The following is a 19,755-nucleotide window of genomic DNA, read 5'->3' as shown; positions in this document are numbered from 1 at the left end:
TAGCAATGTTACTATCCATTTCTTTCTTCCTGCCTTTCCTTATGTCTTGACACACCCAAGTATTCGCAGCCAATCCCAAGAGCTGCTGTTGTGGCCATAACTGCGCGCCTGGGAAATCTTTGCCCTCTCCCTGCACGAAGGCTGGTTACACCACAGGGCAAATCCCTTTGTGCACATCCATTCCCACACGTCCTCCCCCTGCTGTGGCCCACGGAGCAGGCAGAGAAGGGAGGGGAGCTGGCAGTGGGGTGCCAGGGCAAGTGATGGTCGCATGTTGGTTGGCTAACACTACCTTCCTAAAGAGTAAAACAGGCCAAGAGGAAAGAAAAGAAAAAGTAGATCCAAGCATGTGCTGGAAATGGAGGAAAAAAGATAATCCTCTGAGCAAATTTAAACACCATGATAATTTTATTTGCTGTTAAAGCCACTGTGGTACCTCTGCTGCTATCGTATTTGCAGGATGCTGGTCCCAAGAAGCGAGACACCAGAAAGAGCTAGGTTTTGTTGGCTGAACAGGACAAGAGGGAAATCACTCAGAAGATTTTAAAAACACAAATTAAAGAGTGAGTGCAGCTCCCAGAGAAGGACCTGGGGCCACAGAGTTGTGCGGGGCTCCAGGATGCTCAGGCTGCTGGTCCATCCCCAGGACACTTCTCTGCACTGGTGCACTGCTTGGCTTTTTTACAATAATTTATTTAATGGATTAAATTATATTAATAATTACAATGTGCTAGCAGGGGAGACCTTATAGCGGCCATCTAGTACTTAATGGGGGCCTTCAAGAAAGTTGGGGAGGGGCTCTTTATCACAGAGTGCAAGGATAGGATGAGGGGGGATGGTTTTCAGCTGAAAGAGGGAAGATTTAGGTCAGATATTATGAAGAATTTTCTTACTGTGAGAGTGGGGAGGCACTGGCACAGGTTGCCCAGGGAAGCTGCGGATGCTGAATCCCTGGAGGCAATCAAGGCCAGGCTGGATGGGGCTTTGAGCAGCCTGGTCCAGCAGAAGGTGTCCCTGCCTATGGCAGGGGAGTTGAAGCTCAATAGGAGCCATCAATGTGCGCTCGGTAACCTCAGCCGCATCAGAAGCGTGGCCAGCAGGGTGAAAGAGGGGATTCTGCCCCTCTATTGCCCTGTTGTGAGCCCTCATCGTGAGTATTGTGTCCGGTTCTGGACATAATAAGATGGATATGGAGCTGTTGGAATGTGTCCAGAGGAGGCTACAAAGATGATCAGAGGGTTGGAGCACCTCTGCTATGAGGACAGGCTGAGAGTTAGGGTTGTTCAGCCTGGAGAATAGAGGGCTCCGAGGAGATCTTATAGCGACCTTCCAGAACCTGAAGGGACTACAGGAAAGCTGGAGAGGGGCTGTTCACAAAGGCTTGTGGTGATAGGACAGGGGGGAATGGGTACAAATTGGAAGGGGCAGATTTAGGCTTGACATGAGGAAATTCTTCCCGCTGAGGGCGGTGAGGCACTGGCACAGGGTGCCCAGGGAGCTGTGGCTGCCCCATCCCTGGAGATGTTCAAGGTCAGGTTGGATGGGGCCTTGGGCAGCCTGATCTAGTGGGATGCCCCTGCCCATGGCAGGGGGGTTGGAACTGGATGACCGTTAAGGTCCCTTCCGACTCAAACCGCTCCATGACTCCCCGCCCCGGGGGGCTCCCAGGTCTCTTCCAGGTCTCTCCCAGCGCTGCGGTTCCCGCGCGCCCCCTCTCCCCCCGCCCCCGGCGCGGCCCCTCCCGCGGGTCACGTGGGGCGGGGCGGGGCTCTCTCTCTCTCGGAGCGGCCGCCATGGCGCTGCCGCTGCTGCCGCCGCTGCTGTTGCTGCTGCTGGCGGGCCCCGCGCGGCCCATCTCCTTCCAGCTGCCGGGCAAGGCGCGGAAGTGCCTGCGGGAGGAGATCCACCGCGACACGCTGGTTACGGGCGAGTACGAGATCACCGCCCCGCCGGGATCCCCCGCCGGGCCCTCGGCCAACCTCAAGGTGCGGCAGGGCGGGCGGGGCGGCTCCGCCCCCGGGGGCGCGGGGGGCGCGGGGGTCACCCCCCCCGGAGGCCGCGGCGCCGCCGCCACGTAACCCGCGCGTCCCGGGGCCGCCGGGGGAGGAGGCCGGAGTTCCGGTGACGTGGCTTTCCGGGGGCTCGCTCCGCGCCGGCCGGCGGGGCCGGGGCCGCGGCGGCGGGGAAAGGGCAGGGGCCTAGCGGCGGCGGGGCTGGAGCACAGCGGGGCCGCGGCCGCTGGGTTGTGAGGTCGAGGGAGGCGGGTGTTAGAAAGGCGACCTGAGGGAGCTCTGGGCGCTGATTGCTGAGAAGCTCGGAATAAGCCGGCAACGTGCGCTCGCGGCCCACAAGGCCAACCGTGTCCTGGGCCGCATCAGAAGTGTGGCCAGCAGGGCGAGGGAGAGGATTCTGCTCCTCTACTCCTCTCCTGAGCATTGTGTCCAGTTCTGGAATCCTCAAAATAAGAAGGATATGGAACTGCCGAAACGGGTCCAGAGGAGGGCTACAAGGATGATCAGAGGGCTGGGTTATCTGTGCTCTGAGGACAGGCTGAGAGAGTTGGGATTGTTCAGCCTGGAGAAGAGAAGGCTCCGAGGAGACCTTATAGCAGCTTTCCAGTACCTGAAGGGGCTATAAGAAAGCTGGGGAGAGACTGTTTAGAAAGGCTTGTAATGATAGGACTAGGGGCAGTGGGTATAAACTGCAGAGGGGCAGATTTAGACTAGGCATAAGTAAGAAATTCTTCATGATGAGCGTGGTGAGGCACTGGCACAGGTTGCCCAGGGAGGTTGTGGCTGCCCCATCCCTGGAGGTGTTCAAGGCCGGGTCGGATGGGGCCTTGCACAGCCTGATGTAGTGGGACGTGTCCGTGCCCATGACCGGGGCATTGAAACCGGTCTTTTCCAGCCCAAACTATTCTATGATTCAATGACTGTAGGGGTAGGGCTCTATGGGACAAGCAGCTCTTAGAGCTTCACCAGCTTCACTATGATTCTGTCCAGAGTCTGCGTCCCCTGCACTTTCTTTAGATTTCCAGACTAGCTGAGTAGGGGCTAGTCCTACATAAACAGTTTGGAACAGCTGTCTGGTTTTGTTTGGGTTTTTTTGTGTCTGAGCTCTCAAAAGCTTAAAACCCAGGCAGACAGAGACGGGGGTGGTCTGCTCAGGAGTGTCTGAATTCAGTGTTATTGAGTGAGTATTGAGATCTCCTGAAATCAAGTTGCTGTTCCAGCATCTGCCTACACACACACAGAGGCCGTGGGTTATTGGCTGTTATGCCTGGTCCAGCTAGAGAAGGCTATTTCTGGAGCGTTGTGTTTTTAAAAAATCTTATTCTGCTGTTCTTAGACAGTTTGTAAGAGAAAGCTTGTCTGTGTGCAGGCAGAGCCAAGCAGCTGTAATGCTTTAAAATGCTGGTGTAGTATTTGTCTGGTAAGGTGCGTGTATTTCAGATTGAGTGCCATGCTCCCATCCGTCTCTTAATGCTTGGTGATCAAGCCTCTTCGTTCTCTGGTTGCCTGCTCTTGGGTCAACTGACTACAGTCTCTTCCAAAACTCACTTTCATGACAGAGGAGTTGTCTAGGGAGGTGCTGAAGCAATGAATCCCATGCTTGGGTCTTAGCCCAGCTTTGCTGCTGAAGCTGGTATCCACGTAGGACTGCTCCTGGAAGTTCCGTTTTATTCTAACTGCAAAATAAAAGTTTGGGGTTTTTTTTTAAAAAAGAAAAAAGTTTTGTACTAGTTTGAAAAGCTACAAAAAAGGAATAGTAATTAGCAATTCTTGCTTTCCTTCTTGTTGTTCAGGTATGGCATGGCCTCCCAGCATGCTGGGCCTGTTGTAAGTGCTGTCACCCACACCTGCTACATGCATACTTTGTGTCTGTGTGGGAAAAATTAGCTCAGTACGTCATGTCTGCTGGTGGTCTCTCTCCTTCTGCACTGGACAGTCTGTTTCAGTCCCCCGCGTGGGGCCACTGAATGTAGGAGGTTGGCAGTTAATCCCGGCTGGACTCAGTTTGGTTCCTGCTGCTGAGATAAGTTTTGTGTGTGTGATAGCTCAGCGCGAACAGTGGCACCCTCTGTTTCATAGGAATCCGTAGGCGCTGCCAAGGGGCGGTGGCGGGGCGGCTGAGGTCTCACTTGGGCCTGGCCACGTGCCTCTGCCCCATTGTCCGGGGGAGTAGTTTGGGGAACCGTCAGGCTGTGTGTCAAAGGCGAACAATGCCCTGTCTGTTGTGTATGGTCTTACCGTAAATAACGTTAGAATAGCATGAAAAATCCTTTTCAGGTCCACTCCCCTGCAAGTGTTCTGGCTGTGCTTTTAGCAGCTTCTCCCACCCCTGCACCCGTGGCTGAATGGGCAGTGGATTTGGCTGGTTTGGGTAGTGCTATTCAGTTTTGATGAAAGCAGATAGCAGAGCTTTTACTGTCCAGAGTCATGTTCACGAGCAGGCTATTGTGAGAGCTTGAAAGGGCAAAAATTGATTAAGCTGCAAGCTAAAGATCAGCTCTGGTCTATAGAAAGCCCCAAGGGAGTAGTGCTCTAAATAACAGGAGCATTTAAGAGCTTTTTTACTGTGTTTTTGTCACCACTTCTTGGGATGCAGAACCCACTGTGCACATTATGTGAGATCACTCTGGTGAGGCTCACATCGTGGTTAGTCAGGGCTGCTCCATTGAATAGGGTGCACTGTATGGTGGCCAGAACATGCGCTTCTACACCCTGTGTGTGTGGTCAGATGCAGAAGGTCTGGCATCCCAACGGGGCCTGCTGACTTGAGCTGGGTGCTTCTGGACAGGGGTGGCTTCTGTTGGTGGCTTGTGGCTGGGGGTGGCCCCACAGCTGCCTGTGCCTGACTGCGCAGGTATGCTTTCATCTCACCACTTGAATACAGGTAGAGCTCTGAGCAGGAACTGCGGCACGAGAGGAAAGCGGTGCTCCTCTTCGTTCTCAGATGCTGACAAATACCATATGGTGCAGGGGAACCTGTGACAAATCCCCTAGCAAAACAATTATGGGATAATCTGTACACAGAGGAAGCTTCTGCCTAAAATCTTGCCTGCTAGGGTTTATACCCTGAGGCATGAAGTTCTATATTCTTTATTATTTTTGATCTAATGCAGCAGCTCTCCTTATCGATGTAATGGTCTGCACCTGTTTCAAGTCCAGCAGACTGCCAGCATCAGTGGTATCCTGTGGCAGGGAGTTAATTCGGTGTTCTAATAAGATGAAAGGAAGAGTGTTTCCTTAGAACAATTTTGGGTACATAGCCCTTTTGTGTGGCCGTTGTACAGGGAAATAAGGCTGTTTTTCTGTTACAAGATGGAGTAGAGGAGAATGTCTGACTTCTGTATCGCAAATTATTTTATATACTTCTGTCTTATATACCTTTAAAATTATTCTGAAGGTTTTCAGTCTCTTTGTCTCTAAGACTTTAAAAGACTCCTAGTAACTTCAGCACCCATGCTTTTTCAGGCATAGCTGTTGAAGGGCACAGTGGGGGTGAACTAGGAGGCATACAATGTTGATTTTCGCACAGTATTCTAATGCCTTTAGTTCTTTTCACCTCTCTTAACAGGATGGAGCCTTTAATTGAGCACAGTAACTCTCAAGTCTGTGTCATAAAATGCCTGCCCTTTTTTTACTCATTGTTGAAGCTTTTTTGTAGACCTTCTACGGTTTTTGCGTGTTGTTAGTAATTTCACAGGCCTAGCACAAAGCAGTCATTATTCTGTCTGCATAGTCTGAATTGTCGTCTAAAGTAGCCACTTTGGATCCTAGCGCCCAAACCTTGTATAACTTGGGGCCACACCGATGGCTCATTTCTGGAGGGATGGATGTGCCCTCCTCCATTTCACTGTTTCAGGAGTGAGTCTTCTTTTGTCCTGTAACGCTTTTCCTTGTCTCTGTTGCTATGGGAATTTATGAATTTTGCTTGTAAAATGAAGGCAATAAATAACAGTTTGGTTCAGCTTCCCAAATGTAGTCTGTATTGAGGGGTTATAGGAGGAAGAGGAGTTTAGGGTGGGTTTTTGTTTTGGTGGGTTTTTTTTTGGTTGGTTGATTGATTGCTCTGACTTTGTCAGCTCCTGGAGCAGGGATGAGGAGGGGAGGAATTGATATAGTTATGAGAAAGAAGGGAAAATATTGAAAGGAGAAGGCAGTAGGTCCAAAAGTAAGAGTGGGAGAACTGTTCTTGCACAGGCAGGTTGAGCCCATGTCAGGGAGGCACTGTGTTCCTCACCTTCGTTGGTCTCTCTTGCAGATAACAGACTCTGCTGGGCACATCCTGTATGCCAAGGAGGATGCCAGTAAGGGCAAGTTTGCCTTCACCACTGAAGACTATGATATGTTTGAGGCCTGCTTTGAGAGCAAGCTTCCTGTGGGTAAGTGAAGTGAAAGGCCTGTTGACTGCTTCCAGCTTCCTAACAACTTCATGCAGATATGTGGATTAGGGGTACCTGTAAAGTGATCCTGCATGTGGTCTGCAGAACACTGACTTCTAAAGCTGATCTTCAGAAGGTCGTGGGCAGTCTCACTGCACAATATCAGCCGTTGTTGTTTGCCTTAATCTGTGGCCATCGTGCAGAGTGCTTGGGTTTCCTGTGAGAGCGGAATCACGTGTTCCTTCTGCAGAGGTCACCACAGTTGCAGTGAGTGGCAGTACTGAGGAGCAAACCAGAGCTATTTTGCCCTTTGCATGCTTCTCCCCATCTTGCAGTTGAGCCAGGAAAGAGCAGGATGCCATCATCTCCAGGTCCCTGTCTTTCTCTCCATCTTACCATCTCTCCCTGTCTGGTGGAACGTGTTCTCTCCGCAAGGTGTGCTTGGCAGCAATCTTGCATTAGGTTAGCAACCGTTTGCCGAGGTTGAGGGTTGTGTGTACATGGAGAACATGGCTTTGGCTTGCACCCGCAACTGCTCTGTAAGTGGTCAGTAAAGGGAAGGGGAAGTGAGCAGGACGTCAGCCTTGCATCTATGCAGCAGGGATGGTTGCCTAACGAGTGTGAGGCTTATTTCCTATGACGTGTGTGCTGCCTTGAGTGGCTGGGCTCAGCTTCAGGACAACGTGCTGAAAACAGCCAACATGTGGGCTCTGGTCTCATTTGTGGAGGTGTGAGCACATGCAGGTTTATAAGTGATCACATCTTTTCACAGTCGCTGTCTGAGTTCTGCTCCCTGGTCCTCGTTCTTCTTAGGTGTTATCCAGAAAGATCGCAGAGCATTTGACAGAGCAGTCACTAGCAGCTTTCCTCATATCCATTGAAAGACAGGTGCTGTCTTGCTCCATGTATAAGATAGAAATAATTTGCAAGCTGAAGAGGACATTCTAGAAAGAGAAGATTATTTTCTTTGCTGGAATTGGGAGGCATCTGGCTTGTAACACCTTTTCTGTAGTGTTTTAGAGATAAGACAGTGACCCCAAATGCTCAGGACTTTGATTATTTCAGTCTAAAGGTAGGGCTTCCAAATACTCCTTAGTGTATCGAGATATGTAGGCACTAGTGAGTCATCTGGGAGTCACTGTGATCTATTTTACTGTCCAGCACCCGGCTATTTGGGAGGTCTCCAGAGAGTCCCACAAAAGCTTTCATGGCTTCTATGTGATCACACACTGAAGTGGGAAAGGCTCCTTTCTTTAGTTGTGCCTAGACTCTCATTGCAGGGCTTGTGACCAGAGGTTTCTTGCCTAGGCTGAGCCCGTTCTAGCTCTTTGATTGCAACAAACATTAATTCCTTGGCTCCCTTTTATTGTTATAGGATTGCTTTAAAGCTTTCAGTACTGATAAGGATAAAACATTCCAAAGTTCATTTTCTTCCCGGTGACCAGTGGGGCTTTGAGGTACCAAAATGTGGAACTGTTCAATTGAACAGCTAAACACTCTTCTGGAGGCTTTCTCTTTGGGGGCCTCCAAGGTGTCATTTTCTTTTTGGACACAGAAGGCCCAAATTCCTTGCTGAAGAGAGGTGCTGCATGATGAGTATCTCCAGATATCTTATGCCTATGCTGGTAATCAAGGAAGTATTAAAGTGAGAGAGACAGCACTGCAAGGCCTCATCACCTGCAGGACTTGTTTAAGGTTCTGTGGAAGAAGTAACCATTTCACCAGGAAGTGCAGTGTTTCCTCAGTAAGGTCAGCACGACAATGGGGTTGCTGACCAAGTGCTGTTTTACCCGCATGTTTGTCTTTAAAGGTTGGGTTTTTTTGCACAGTCGTAGTGAGTAAGTGCTCAAGACTTGTAGTGCAGCAGCCAAGGAGGATGTTGGTGGAGTGCTGGGAGAGAAAAACTGTTGGTAGAGGAAGCCCGAGCCGTTGGGACCCAAGGAATCTAAGCAAATGGGATTTCTCAATCCTTAACCACAGAATTGAGGAAGAGGAAGTGAGAAGGAGATCCTATTTAGAAGGGTCTGTCTTACCAGAATTGAGGGGTTCTTGAGGTGCTTCTTGGAGCTATGGATGTTTGCATGACAGGCTTTTTCCCTCTTCCAGGATTGAAAGGTCCTGTCTTCCTCACCAGTGCTGTGTTCCCAGGCACACTTACTCTTGCACCGTATGCTCACCTATAAGAACTGCCTGGCATGCACTGAGTGCTCTTCTGTAGGATTCTTCCTGTGTGCTAATCTTTGCTCCTTCTGTAATCCTTCTCTTTCCAGCCTATAAAAGTGTTATGGCTTGTTTTTTCTCAAATTCCTGTGGGAGAAGTTTTTGACATCCAGTTCAACCATCCTGTTTAGACACTGACTTTGCAAATTAGAAGCTCCCCTAATTTCCCAGGAAACAGTTCTGTGCTCTTGTGAGATGACCTCTTGAAGACCTCCTGCGGGTTGTAGGTCTTAGCTTAGTTCAAGATCTCTGAAACTTAAAGTTGGTTTGCTCTTTGCTGCTGATCCAGTCTGCTCTGGTGAACCCTGGCTGCAGGAAGAGCAGGGAGTTACCAAGGATCTGATGAGCTCAAAGGGAGCTGCCTAGTGCCTTGGGAACAGTAAACTTGTAGAAGAGCAGCTTGAGTTTTTCCAGGCTAGTCCCTGACAACATTAACCTCTTGCAGGATGTCTGCTTTCCATCCCTTTCCACCCAGCAGCTCTAAGTTTTCTGCTTTCTAACTGCCCCTTGGCAGCTCTCCCTTCCAGCCTGACAAATTCATCCTTCCAGTTCTGTTCTCTTGTTCACTGGCCTTTTCATCCTTCTCGTCTCTTCCTGGAAGCTCCAGCTCTCCACCCAAGTTGCTGTAATTTAAACAACATTTAAAAAAAATCTCTCCCTGAACTGTGTGCTTTGAATTTTCTTTTGCAGCTACAGCTGGCTGTCCTACCTGCCAGTCGTCAGGCATGCCGATACGCATATGGCATGAGCAGTCAAAACTTGTGGTTGGAGAAAGGAGCGCACTGGGTGGCTGTATACAGCCTGTCTGTGAAAGAACAGTGCTGGGACTTGAGTTTGTTTTTACAGTAACTGGTCTTTTAATAGAAAATAAAAAATTTCCATCCTAATCCTTGTTTATCCATTGGGCTCTTACATAGCTGGGTTTGAATTTTAAGCTCCTGTATCCCTCCATAAATTCAAGAAGCAGTTTGTAGTTGATGTAGACTGTCTTGTCAGTAGGTTGTTCCATGTTCAGCTGGTAGTAGAAGGTGGAGGTGGTTCTGCTCTGGTGTTGAAAAGCTGTTCAGTGGGTAGAAAGAAAATTTGGGAATATTGTATTAAAGATCTGGAGTATCTTCCTGGTGCCAGCTGGAGTGACCCAGTGTAACTCATACATTGAATTTGTTTGTGGGCTAAGGGAATACCTACTTGGCAGACTCCTAAGGCAAAGTGTGAGTATTGGACATTCTCCTGCATGAAGACTCTGAAATTCATAGCATTTAGTCAATTCAGACTTTGTGTTTTGGTGGCAGCTGAGGGCAACTGTATTACCCAAAGCACTGGGATTTGGGAAAGTGTTATGTACAGGTGTTTGCTTGGTGGGTGGTGTATATGATACTTGGGTCAGCTGGTGTGCTGCATTCTTTAGCGCATCTTGTATGCCTGTCCTATATTTTTCTTTGTTCCCCTTGTGCGTGCTCTCAGATGTGACAGTTTGAGGCAGTTGAAAGAAGCTGTCAGCTGTAGGTGTCCTTAGCCTGTGGGCAGCAGCCTTGAAAGATACCTACTGTGCTGTGACTGCAGCATTATCCTACTTGCTGTTTGTGTGGCTCCAGCTGGCAGCTCTCTGGAGGGAGCTTCCCCAGCTTCAGAAGCCTCCTGCCATCTTGGGGGTTGCATTATCAGTGTGGGTCTTGGACATCTAAGCTGTTCTTTCCCTGGAAAGATATGTTGATAAAGTGATTGCCTTCGTTTCTGCAGATAGAGCAGCATGTGAAGGTCAGTAGTCCCCATATGCCATATTCCTCAATTAGAGCAGTTTACCTTCTGCTCCTTTGCATGTAAAATCATTTACAACCCCAGTAACCTTGACAAGCTGCTGGTGCACTTCCTGCTAGGAGGAACATGGGCTTCCCAGTTGAGTATTTGTCCCTCGAGTGACTTGTCTTTTGCAAGGCTCTTACAGCAGCTGGTATTCATCTTCTAATCCTTTGCAGTTTTTACAGTGATTTGCATCCTACACACACTTAGCACTTTTAGTTACAGCTTGTTCTCATTATCTTTGGGAGGTTCTCCTTCAGCAGGATTTATTGTGAAGTCTCTGTATTTTTAGGCTGGACTGTGCTGCCTCCGCAGTTAGCTGCAGACATGGAGGGAGGGGAGGGGTGTTGTGAGCTTTTCCTCAGTGGTGGGGAAAGCTAGTGATTTCCTGGCAGGCTGAATGTTTCGCACAATGAATCCTTTCATTATGCTTCCAGGAACAGGGAGGATGCCGGACCAGCTCGTGATTCTGGATATGAAGCATGGAGTTGAAGCAAAGAACTACGAGGAGGTATGTCCTCTGGCTGCCTGCACTGCAGTCTCCCCTTTCCCAGCACTCACGTGGTGCCATTTGCAGATCTGGGGCTCATGATGGGAAGCTGTTTACCCAGTGGTGATGAAAGCCTGCGTGCAGCCTACAATCCCAGTGAAGCTTTGTGTATTAGGGGAGAAAAAAAGACAACTATCAACTAAAATTAATTCTGCACTCTGGGAACTGGAGCCTAATGTGTGGATTTGCTAGGATAGCGTGACCCAGCTTCTGGGCGTGGGTATTAGAGGCAACAAGAGACTGGGATCTGAAGTTTTTCCAGCCCCAGCAGACGAGAGCAATTTAGGTAAATACCATATTCTCCTGAAGGTTAAGTGTTACTGTTCTTACCTTCCCAGCTGTAGGGTGTCCTGGCTTAACTGCCCTGAAGTGGCGCTTGTGCATTTCTAAGAACTGGCAGTGTATCCATGTAAAGGTGTTTAGCAGAGTAGTAGCTGGTGTGCAATGGGTGTTTGGTTTGAAGGCGTGATGTTACAAGGAGGCGTAAAGTGTAAATGTTTTCATCTTAAGAGGATATAGCTTGCTTAGACCCAAGAGCCAGCTGTATGGAATAGCAGCTGCTTTGTGGCTGGAGCAGTCCTGGCCAGTTTGGATGCTGAATTTTGATGGCTGCTACTGTGCTTTTGGCTCACTAGAATTTGGGGTCAGTCAGCCCCCAGCACAGAGCCCGTACTTGAGGATATAAAAGTTGTTGACTGAGAAAGGTTCCGGCAAGAACTGCTGTGTCCCAGTGCACAACTACATGAGAGATGCTTTAGGGAGGAGAATGGGTGGCAGAGGAGATTGTGTGGTGCCAGTTAGAAAACTAACAGGCTTCTGAGATGGGAATGCTGGAGTTCTTCTATCCCTTGAGCTTTGGACTAGCTGATCCTGCATGGTTTGTGTCAGTGTTGAGCGCATCCTGTGTCAAGAATAAGAAAGTGCTTGGGGTCAAAGAAGAGCAGAGCAGACATTGGGCCAGCTGCCTGGCAAACAGACACTGAAGGATTACAAGGTACTGAAATCGTATGGTATGACCCCCAACAGCCTAACTGGGAGGATTATGGTGGCTGCATGTGCAGAATCTCTTTAAATACAGCCTGGCGGCGTATCCTGAGTTACATTACTGTAGTGCTACCTAGAGGTGTTGTCCCTATGCAGAAGGGTTCTCTTATGCCCTATTATGCCCATATCTACATACTCATTGGCTGTACTGATAAAGCAGTCTTGGAATAAAAGTAAGTATCCATTATGCTCATCAGTGTAGTTAAATAGATGGAAAAGTTCCACAGACAAACACAGGAAACAAAGAACTTAGATTTGCAGTCCCACCTGGTACCAAATGCAGATTTGGCAATGCTGGTGAGCATCCCTGACCTGTGAGGATCTCAGAGTGGCAGACTCTGTTGAGCGTTGTTGAGCAGCGTCTCTGCAAAAGACTCAAACTGGTTTGCTGTTTGTACAGCTGCTACAGATGATTAGCCATGGTACTTTGCAGCATGTTTTCCTTTTTTTATCCTCTCTCTCCTTGTGTAATTGTGTAATATTTGTGGGTCTTGATGTTTTGCTTTAAAGCCCCAGAGGGGAGGACTGTTGCAATTCCTGGAGAGCTTTCTCTTGGAATTGCTGCCTATTTGAGTCTTTAGCTTGTGATGTTCATCTTCTGTGAAGTATGAGTGGCCTGTCTTCCTCCCCAGTTTTTCTTGTTGTACTGTTGCAAGGAGACTTGATGCAAGGAGTTGAGAGTCACGGATACTGTCTTGCCTGTGCATGGGTGTATGCAGAAAGAGGAGGAGTCATGTCCAAGTGTGGTTTCATAAGCTTTCATAGATCCAGACAGTCTTGGAGCAAAGCATGTGGGAGACTGGGCTGAGTCAGAAAACAGAACTGAATGGCAGTGTCATTCCTTAGTTCTCTGAGTTAAGGAGGAATAACCTTTTCTGTTCAGGAAGTAGAAATGAAGGTAGGGAAAAGTGAAAAGATTTTCTGAGGTTACCACGAAGGCTTGGCAATCTAGGTTCCTTTGCAGATAAGCTACTCCTACATGCTTGGCTATAGTGTGTCTCTTTCCATGCTAGGAAGAGAGTTAGTCTTTGATGAATCTTTGAGTGGCCCCTGAGAAGTTCAGTGGAGTTGTTGTCTCAGTTGTTTGGGTGGTCTAGATGTTTCTTCCAGAACGATGGTATTGCACTCTCACAGATGCTTGGTGGGCTTTTTTACAAAATCCCTTGGAGTAGCTGTGCATATTGGCTTCACTAAGGATGAAAGAGGTTCCAGGATGTGTCTTGGAGTGTGTGCAAGGCTGACAGTAGCTATGAGATGTTTTTAGCTAAACCTATTAGGAAAAGCTGAAGGGATGCAGGATGGAGCAGACAAGCCTTGTTTTTTCCCAGTGGAACCTTTGTAGCCCTCTGTGAATGAGGATAAATGACCACAACGAAGAAAACGGAGCTGGACAGTGCAGGGTTAGCTTGTCAGTATTGCTGCCTGAGACCTTATGTGTGTTATAGACCTGCTGTTCTAGCTGTGTCAGCAAGGTCTGGGCCACAGCCACACTTACACCAGTGCATATTTTTCAGCAAAGCTCTGCAGGCTGATACATGTCCAGGCCACTGGGTTTTGTCAGTACGAGCTACTGGCTAGAAAGCAGGAGGTGTTAACCTTCCATTCCCACCTTTTGTCACGAACGCGCTCCAGTTGACACTGCTGTGCTGGCAGAGCTGTGATAGACAGCTCACCTCAGCATAAAAGTCCTCAGATGACTGCTTGGTGGCCTGCAGTTTGCCAGGATGCAGGTGCCACGTGAAGACCCTTCAGTGAAATGGCTGATTAGCCAACAGTGGCTTGGCCTGGCCACAAGCGTCTCTTCAGGTGGGCTCTGACAGCTGCCACTGGAAGCATCATTTCAGGGATGTCTGTACCCTGGGTACCCTGTTGCCTGCCTATCAGCACCTGGACCACTGAGGGATGCCATCCTGCAGCTGATGTTTTAAGTAATCCTGTGTGGCTGTGAGACCAGTGGTTGCTCACATTTCTCTGCAGTTTTCTGTAGAGCGTCTTGCTGCTGCTGCATTATCCAGGGACACAGTATCTGGCCTTTGTGATGGGGGCCTGTCATTCATTGGTAATAGTGACAAATTCTGTGCAAGAACCAGAGATACCCAAGCCCTACGGTGTGGCAGGAATTGCAGTGAGTGTCCTTTGAGTAAAGTCCTTGTTTCACAGATTTTATGTATAGTGTAGTCAGGTTACAGCCAGGGCTGGGGCAGGGATGTGTGTTTACACACTCAACTTTAGAGTTTCTGCTGTGTGAACTGTGCTTTCTAGTTGAATTTCCTGTGGATTTTTCTGTATTGAATCATAGAATCAGCCGCTCCTTGTAAAATTTGTTCTCCAGCCCCTTCTCCAGTTCTGTTGCTCTTCTCTGGACATGCTTCAGAGCCCCAGTGTCTATCTTGTAGCGAGGGGCCCAAAACTGAACACAGTATCCAAGGTGCAGCCTCACCAGTGCCGAGTACAGAGGCAGAATCACTTCCCTGGACCTGCTGGTCACGCCGTTTCTGATACAAGTCAAGATGCTATTGACCTTCTTGGCCACCTGAGCACACTGCTGGCTCATGTTCAGATGGCTGTCAGTCAGCAACCCCAGGTCCTTCTCCCCCAGGCAGGTTTCCAGCCACTCTTCCCCAAGCCTGTAATGCTGCACGAGGTTGTTGTGTCCCAAGTGCAGGACTCGGCACTTGGCCTTGTTAAACCTCATCCCGTTGGCCCCAGCCCATCGATCCAGCCTGTTCAGATCCCTAATTGGATACAAGTCTGTGACTTGTAGGACTGTGCGTTTCATGTTCTGCTCAAAACATTGGACATCGGTTTTATAGACAAGCTTTTTTGAGGGAAGTGTATTTCTCTCGAACTGGCTGACAGGCAGCCCGTCCCACCCTGTCAGTATTCCAGCAGCGGCACCTGCTGGCCTGAGGCAGAGGGAGCACCGTGTAGCTGCGTAGCCCTGCCAAGAGCATATGCTGCTTTTGAGGTTATCAGACTGAAGTGATAAAAGCTCTGAGTTCTTGTGGGTGTTAAAAAACCACCACTACTGGTGATCCGGCTGCCCAGGCTTTCTGGGGCGTGTGGCAACAGCTAGCAAAGTGAGTGTCTGCTGATATCCTGTGTGCCTGTAGAACAATCATATATGTATGTAAGTTAGTCACCTGTGTCTCTGTCTGTGACTTCTGTTTGCTGGAGGTTTAGTCAATGTGGCAAGCTCTTCTACCCACTTCTCGAAAGCCAACTGTGAAGAAGCTAACATTACGCCGAATAAGGAAGAAATGTGCTTGTGTGCATACTGTGCTCCTCCATTGTGTAGGAGGGGTAGTAGGAAAGTGTGTTTCAGAGAACAGGTGGGAGAAGTGATAGTATTTTATGCAGTGGTAGTTTCTGGCTTGTCGAGGTGTTTCCCCTAGGGAAAGGATGCCCCAGATCTGTAGTACGTGAGGAGGAGTGGTTCAAACTTGCAGTAAAAACCCATGTGGGAGCTTTTGGTTTGGCTCAGTGATTGCCTGACTCTTCTGTTCTTTAGATTGCGAAAGTGGAGAAGTTGAAGCCTCTGGAAGTAGAATTGAGGCGCCTGGAAGATCTTTCAGAGTCCATCGTTAACGACTTTGCCTATATGAAGAAACGAGAAGAAGAGATGAGGGACACGAATGGTAAGGGATTGTGTGGTCCTTTGAAGGGCTGGAACTCTGAGACCCTTTATTTCTGCTGAATGTGTTATTGGGCCAGTGTTTGGAGATCATGCAGTTACAGTGGTTTCTGCCTGTTCTTTTCCTAGTGAGGGAAACCTGCTGATACTTCCCTCCTTCTGAAGCAGTCTTTGAGCCTTATGTGTTCCATCTCTAGAAATCGTTTCTTTCTGTTTCCATTCCTAATGTGAATTACTCTGTACTGTTTACTGTTGCCCATCAACCACAGCTTAACCTTGTTCCCTCTCATTATTTTTTTTTTGTTGTTGTTCCCTGTGCTTTTATTCTCAAGTACTGCTGATGCTTGGGTGCCCTTGCCTTCCTGCTGTAAGATATCCTGTCTTTGAAGTTTGCAAGGGTGGGGAGAGAAAATCCTGTGAACTTTACTCTGTCGAGACACATCCTGTGATGTCATACTCCCGTATAATGGTTTGTTTCTGTTTCAGAGTCGACAAACACCCGTGTTCTGTACTTCAGCATTTTCTCCATGTGCTGTCTCATTGGACTGGCCACCTGGCAGGTTTTCTACCTGCGTCGCTTCTTCAAGGCCAAGAAATTGATTGAGTAAAGGGGCAAGTCCTCCTCCCCCTCCTCTCCGACTCAGCTGGACACCGCTGGGACCCAGCCATGGCCCCCTGGAGCCATCTCACAGATGATACCCACTGACTGGAGCTTTTCTGCAGATGCTTGGACCCTAAAGGGGGAGGGGAGCCTAAAAATTGGAAGCAACTGGGCACTTGTGAAATCCTGTTGGATGTTGAGGGTGGGGGATGTGTTTGGGGATTCCTGGGGCAGCGATTTAAATAAAAAAAACGATGTTTCCATGACAGCTGCAGCAAGTTTTGCACTGTCTGTTCTCCGTTTATAATCTTAGCTTGATGATGTCTCCCATCTGTCTGTGACTGTAGTGTTACCTCTGGCCACTTGACCCTTCTGAGCTCTCCCGGTGCCGTGCAGCTCGTACTGGGGCAGAGCAGGGCTTCCCTGTTCTGACCAGCTGGGTTCTAAGCCTCATGCAAACAGAGGTGAATGCAAAGCAATAGGATTCATCATCCCAGCAGGGCCAGAGGATAGAGGGAGGTCCAAGGTCTGGTCCCAGTTGTGGACCTCTGTATTTCTCCCTGTGGGAGCTGGTGTCTATGCACTGACAGGTCAGGGCACTTGAGCATACGGTGGTTCAGCCTGGAGGAAGGGGAGCCTTGGAAGGAGGGCTTGGAAATGGGTTTGAGCTCGGAAAGGAGAATCCTGCTTTGTTCAAATAAGCCGTGCAACCTTGGTCCCGCCCTTGCTCCACGTGTTTGTCTTGGATTTGCCTCTCTCATTCAGAAATGATGCAGCAGTTTTCCTGAAGGCCTTGGTCAGGGATGGCCTTTTGTGCAGACAGGAGGCCTCGGTCAGATACAGTCACAGAGCAAATAGGAGCAGGTCATGCTTGGAAACTTGGTTATACAGAGCTGGAGATTTCTCTCATCTAACGGCGTTGCATTTACCCAGCAGGCAGCTGACTGAATCTTATTTTCTGAGACCTCAGAGCAAGGTGGGCTGTGCTGCTCATGTGAAGCCTATGCCCTGCTTTGAGGTCTGAGGGTGCCAGGGGTGCTTTGCAGGTTGGCAGAGGAGTTGTTGGAAGGATGTGGATAAACTTAAAAAAGCAGTACAGGAACACAGTAATGCTACATCTGGGGTTGAACTGTTACCTCAACAGAATTTGTTATTCTTTGTGGTAGTACAGGGAGAGCAAGCATCTTCTCCTTTCTCAGCTGTCCAGATGGCATGATGTAAAATCAGCCAGGCTGGGAAAAAACAGGAGGGTTAACTTTCTGGACTTACCTGCTGCATTCTTCAGTGATTAAAATTCTTTCACATTCTCTGCATTCCTTCAGAGCAAATGTTTCAGCAGCACAGCGTTCTGGTGTCATGCCTAGACACTTCTGGCTAGGGAAGGGGTTGTTGTGGCCCTGGGCCTGGCCTACCATTTTGGACAAAACATGGTTTTATAGTTTCTGACCTCAATCTGATCTATTGCTGGGAAGGAAATGGTTGTCCAGGGTGAGGGAATGGGAAAGAGGATGAAAAGATGACCTCCTGTCATATAAACACATGAGTTCTTTGCCTCCCCTTTGCCATTGCCAAGTTCCTGGAGTTGTTAGTTCCACTGGCAAGTGCTTAGATTGCTTTTAATTTGTTTCTTTTTTGATAATGCCATATTGCAAACCCTAGTCCCCTCCTCTGCCCTTGCATCCATTTTATCCTTGTACATTGTTGAAAGCTGTTACAGTGCAGAACAGCAGTGATGCCACAGGACTGAATTACAGAAGTCATTTGAAGGTGGTTTTAGGTCCTACAGTTTGAAGCCTGTAGATCTGTTTTGATTTTGTTTTTATATAGCTTGAAAAGACAGTGCAAAAAAGGGCCTTTAACCAGTCTTGTTTGTTTTGATATCCTCTCCCTGTCCTTATTGGAGTAAAAAGTTAACTTGAAAACAGTGGTGAGGCCTTAAGTTCCCCAGGTGACTGTTACACTCTCATTGTTCTGGTGTTGCTTTTTGATCTTCACTGTACTGGTGTGGTTATGGGGGAAAGGTTGCGGGGGGACTGTTATGGATTTACCCATAATGACCGATTGGGGGATTTTGTCAACTTTCTCAAATAAAATTTCTTTGGGGAAAAACAACCCACTTCAGTTGTCTGTGTGAGTCTCTGTGTGCTTCTACTGACTGCTGTTTCCTGCAAGATGGCCTTTGGAAGAGACAGCAAATACAGAGACAACCCCACTTCAAGCCCTTGGGTTTCTTTTGTGAAAGATAATTTATAAAGAAGTTGAGAATTCGGGATTCTGGAAAGGTACCAGTTACATGGGCTTCTCTGTGGAGTGGGCCCAGCACAGCAGCAAGCTGCCTGTAATACAGGTTACCATTTGTTCCCTTTCTTCCTCTTCCCTTCCTAGTTATATCCCTCTGTGGAGGAATTTTGTGGCTGACGATGAGAGGGGTTGGTGCGCTAGAGCACAAGATTCAGTTTTTCAGCAGCAGCTCCCAAGTAAGATTTAGTGGATAAAGACAAAGGGAATTGCTTTAAGTTTTGTGCCGTAGAGGAAACCTTCAACTGTCACAAAGATGAGTTGCTCCTGTGTGAGTGACAGATGCTTCCTGAAGAGCGGTTGGCTATTTACCAAACCACTGTCAGGTCTCTTCTGCTGAGCTTGCAAAGCCTTTTGTCAAACAGCAGCCAAGTGAGAGATGCCATGTGACAGGGCTGGCGGCAAGTAAGTGCTACATAACTAGTTAGTAGCATCAGGGAGAATTTCAAGAAGGGAAATTCCCAGATCTTTGGATAAGGATTAGCCTCTGCAAGTTCTTGCCTGAATGACTATTGGAGCATGTGAAATCGTACAGCTGTTCTCATGTGGTGGGTTCCAGAGCACTGTGGATGCAGAGCTGGTGTCTTCATTCCATTTTACTTCTGGGAAATGGGCTAAAGTTGAGCTGTTGCAGATGGGGTTTGAGCCATCTTCGTGTGCGATGAATGCATCACTGGTGAATCTGTAATTGCCTGTAGCAAACTGCATCAGATGTTTCCAGCCTCTTCCACCCACGTGTCAGTGTGACTAATGATTTAATTATCACGCTACTTACCACAGCGCGTGAGCGTTCTTAAGTAAGGTATATCTTCACGTAGTCCCCCTCCTGCTATGCCAACGCAGGCTGCGCCTTGTATGAAGTGCCTGCTGCAGCTGCTCTGTGTGCGCACGTGTGGGGGGATGAGTCTTTTACACACTCTACAGCTCATTTCTTAGAAGCTGCTCGAGTATGTGAGAAACAACCCAAGCGTACAACACCCGTGTTCTCTCCTAACTGGCACACCAGGAATTTTTGACTCAAACTAGTTTGGCAACTGGTTGGTGAGATCATTAGGGGATTCCTGCCTGTGCATTTCATGGGGTCCTACAGCAGCAGTCAGGGAAGGTAGCGTGGCCTTTCTTTGCCTCTGCCGGTTTGTGTCTCTGTCTCCTATCTCTGGTTGTGTCCCTCCACTGCACTTGCCTTTTAGGTGCCTGAGGCTGCCTTACACTTAGTGAAC

General features: G+C 48.6%; 1 protein-coding gene across 1 annotated transcript; it reads left to right on the top strand.

The window, feature by feature from the left end:
- Positions 1-1,765: 1,765 nt before the first annotated feature.
- Positions 1,766-18,349, top strand: TMED10 (transmembrane p24 trafficking protein 10). The gene is made up of 5 exons (XM_069858622.1): positions 1,766-1,985; positions 6,268-6,388; positions 10,846-10,919; positions 15,514-15,640; positions 16,123-18,349. Exons 1-5 carry the CDS (start codon positions 1,794-1,796, stop codon positions 16,242-16,244), a joined length of 636 nt encoding a protein of 211 aa, XP_069714723.1. The 5' UTR covers positions 1,766-1,793; the 3' UTR covers positions 16,245-18,349.
- Positions 18,350-19,755: the final 1,406 nt, after the last annotated feature.

The sequence above is a fragment of the Phaenicophaeus curvirostris genome, chromosome 5 (assembly GCF_032191515.1).
Source record: "Phaenicophaeus curvirostris isolate KB17595 chromosome 5, BPBGC_Pcur_1.0, whole genome shotgun sequence".
In the NCBI taxonomy this organism is placed as follows: domain Eukaryota; kingdom Metazoa; phylum Chordata; class Aves; order Cuculiformes; family Cuculidae; genus Phaenicophaeus; species Phaenicophaeus curvirostris.
The sequence above is the reverse complement of the archived record's forward strand: the minus strand, read 5'-3'. Positions and strand labels throughout refer to the sequence as shown.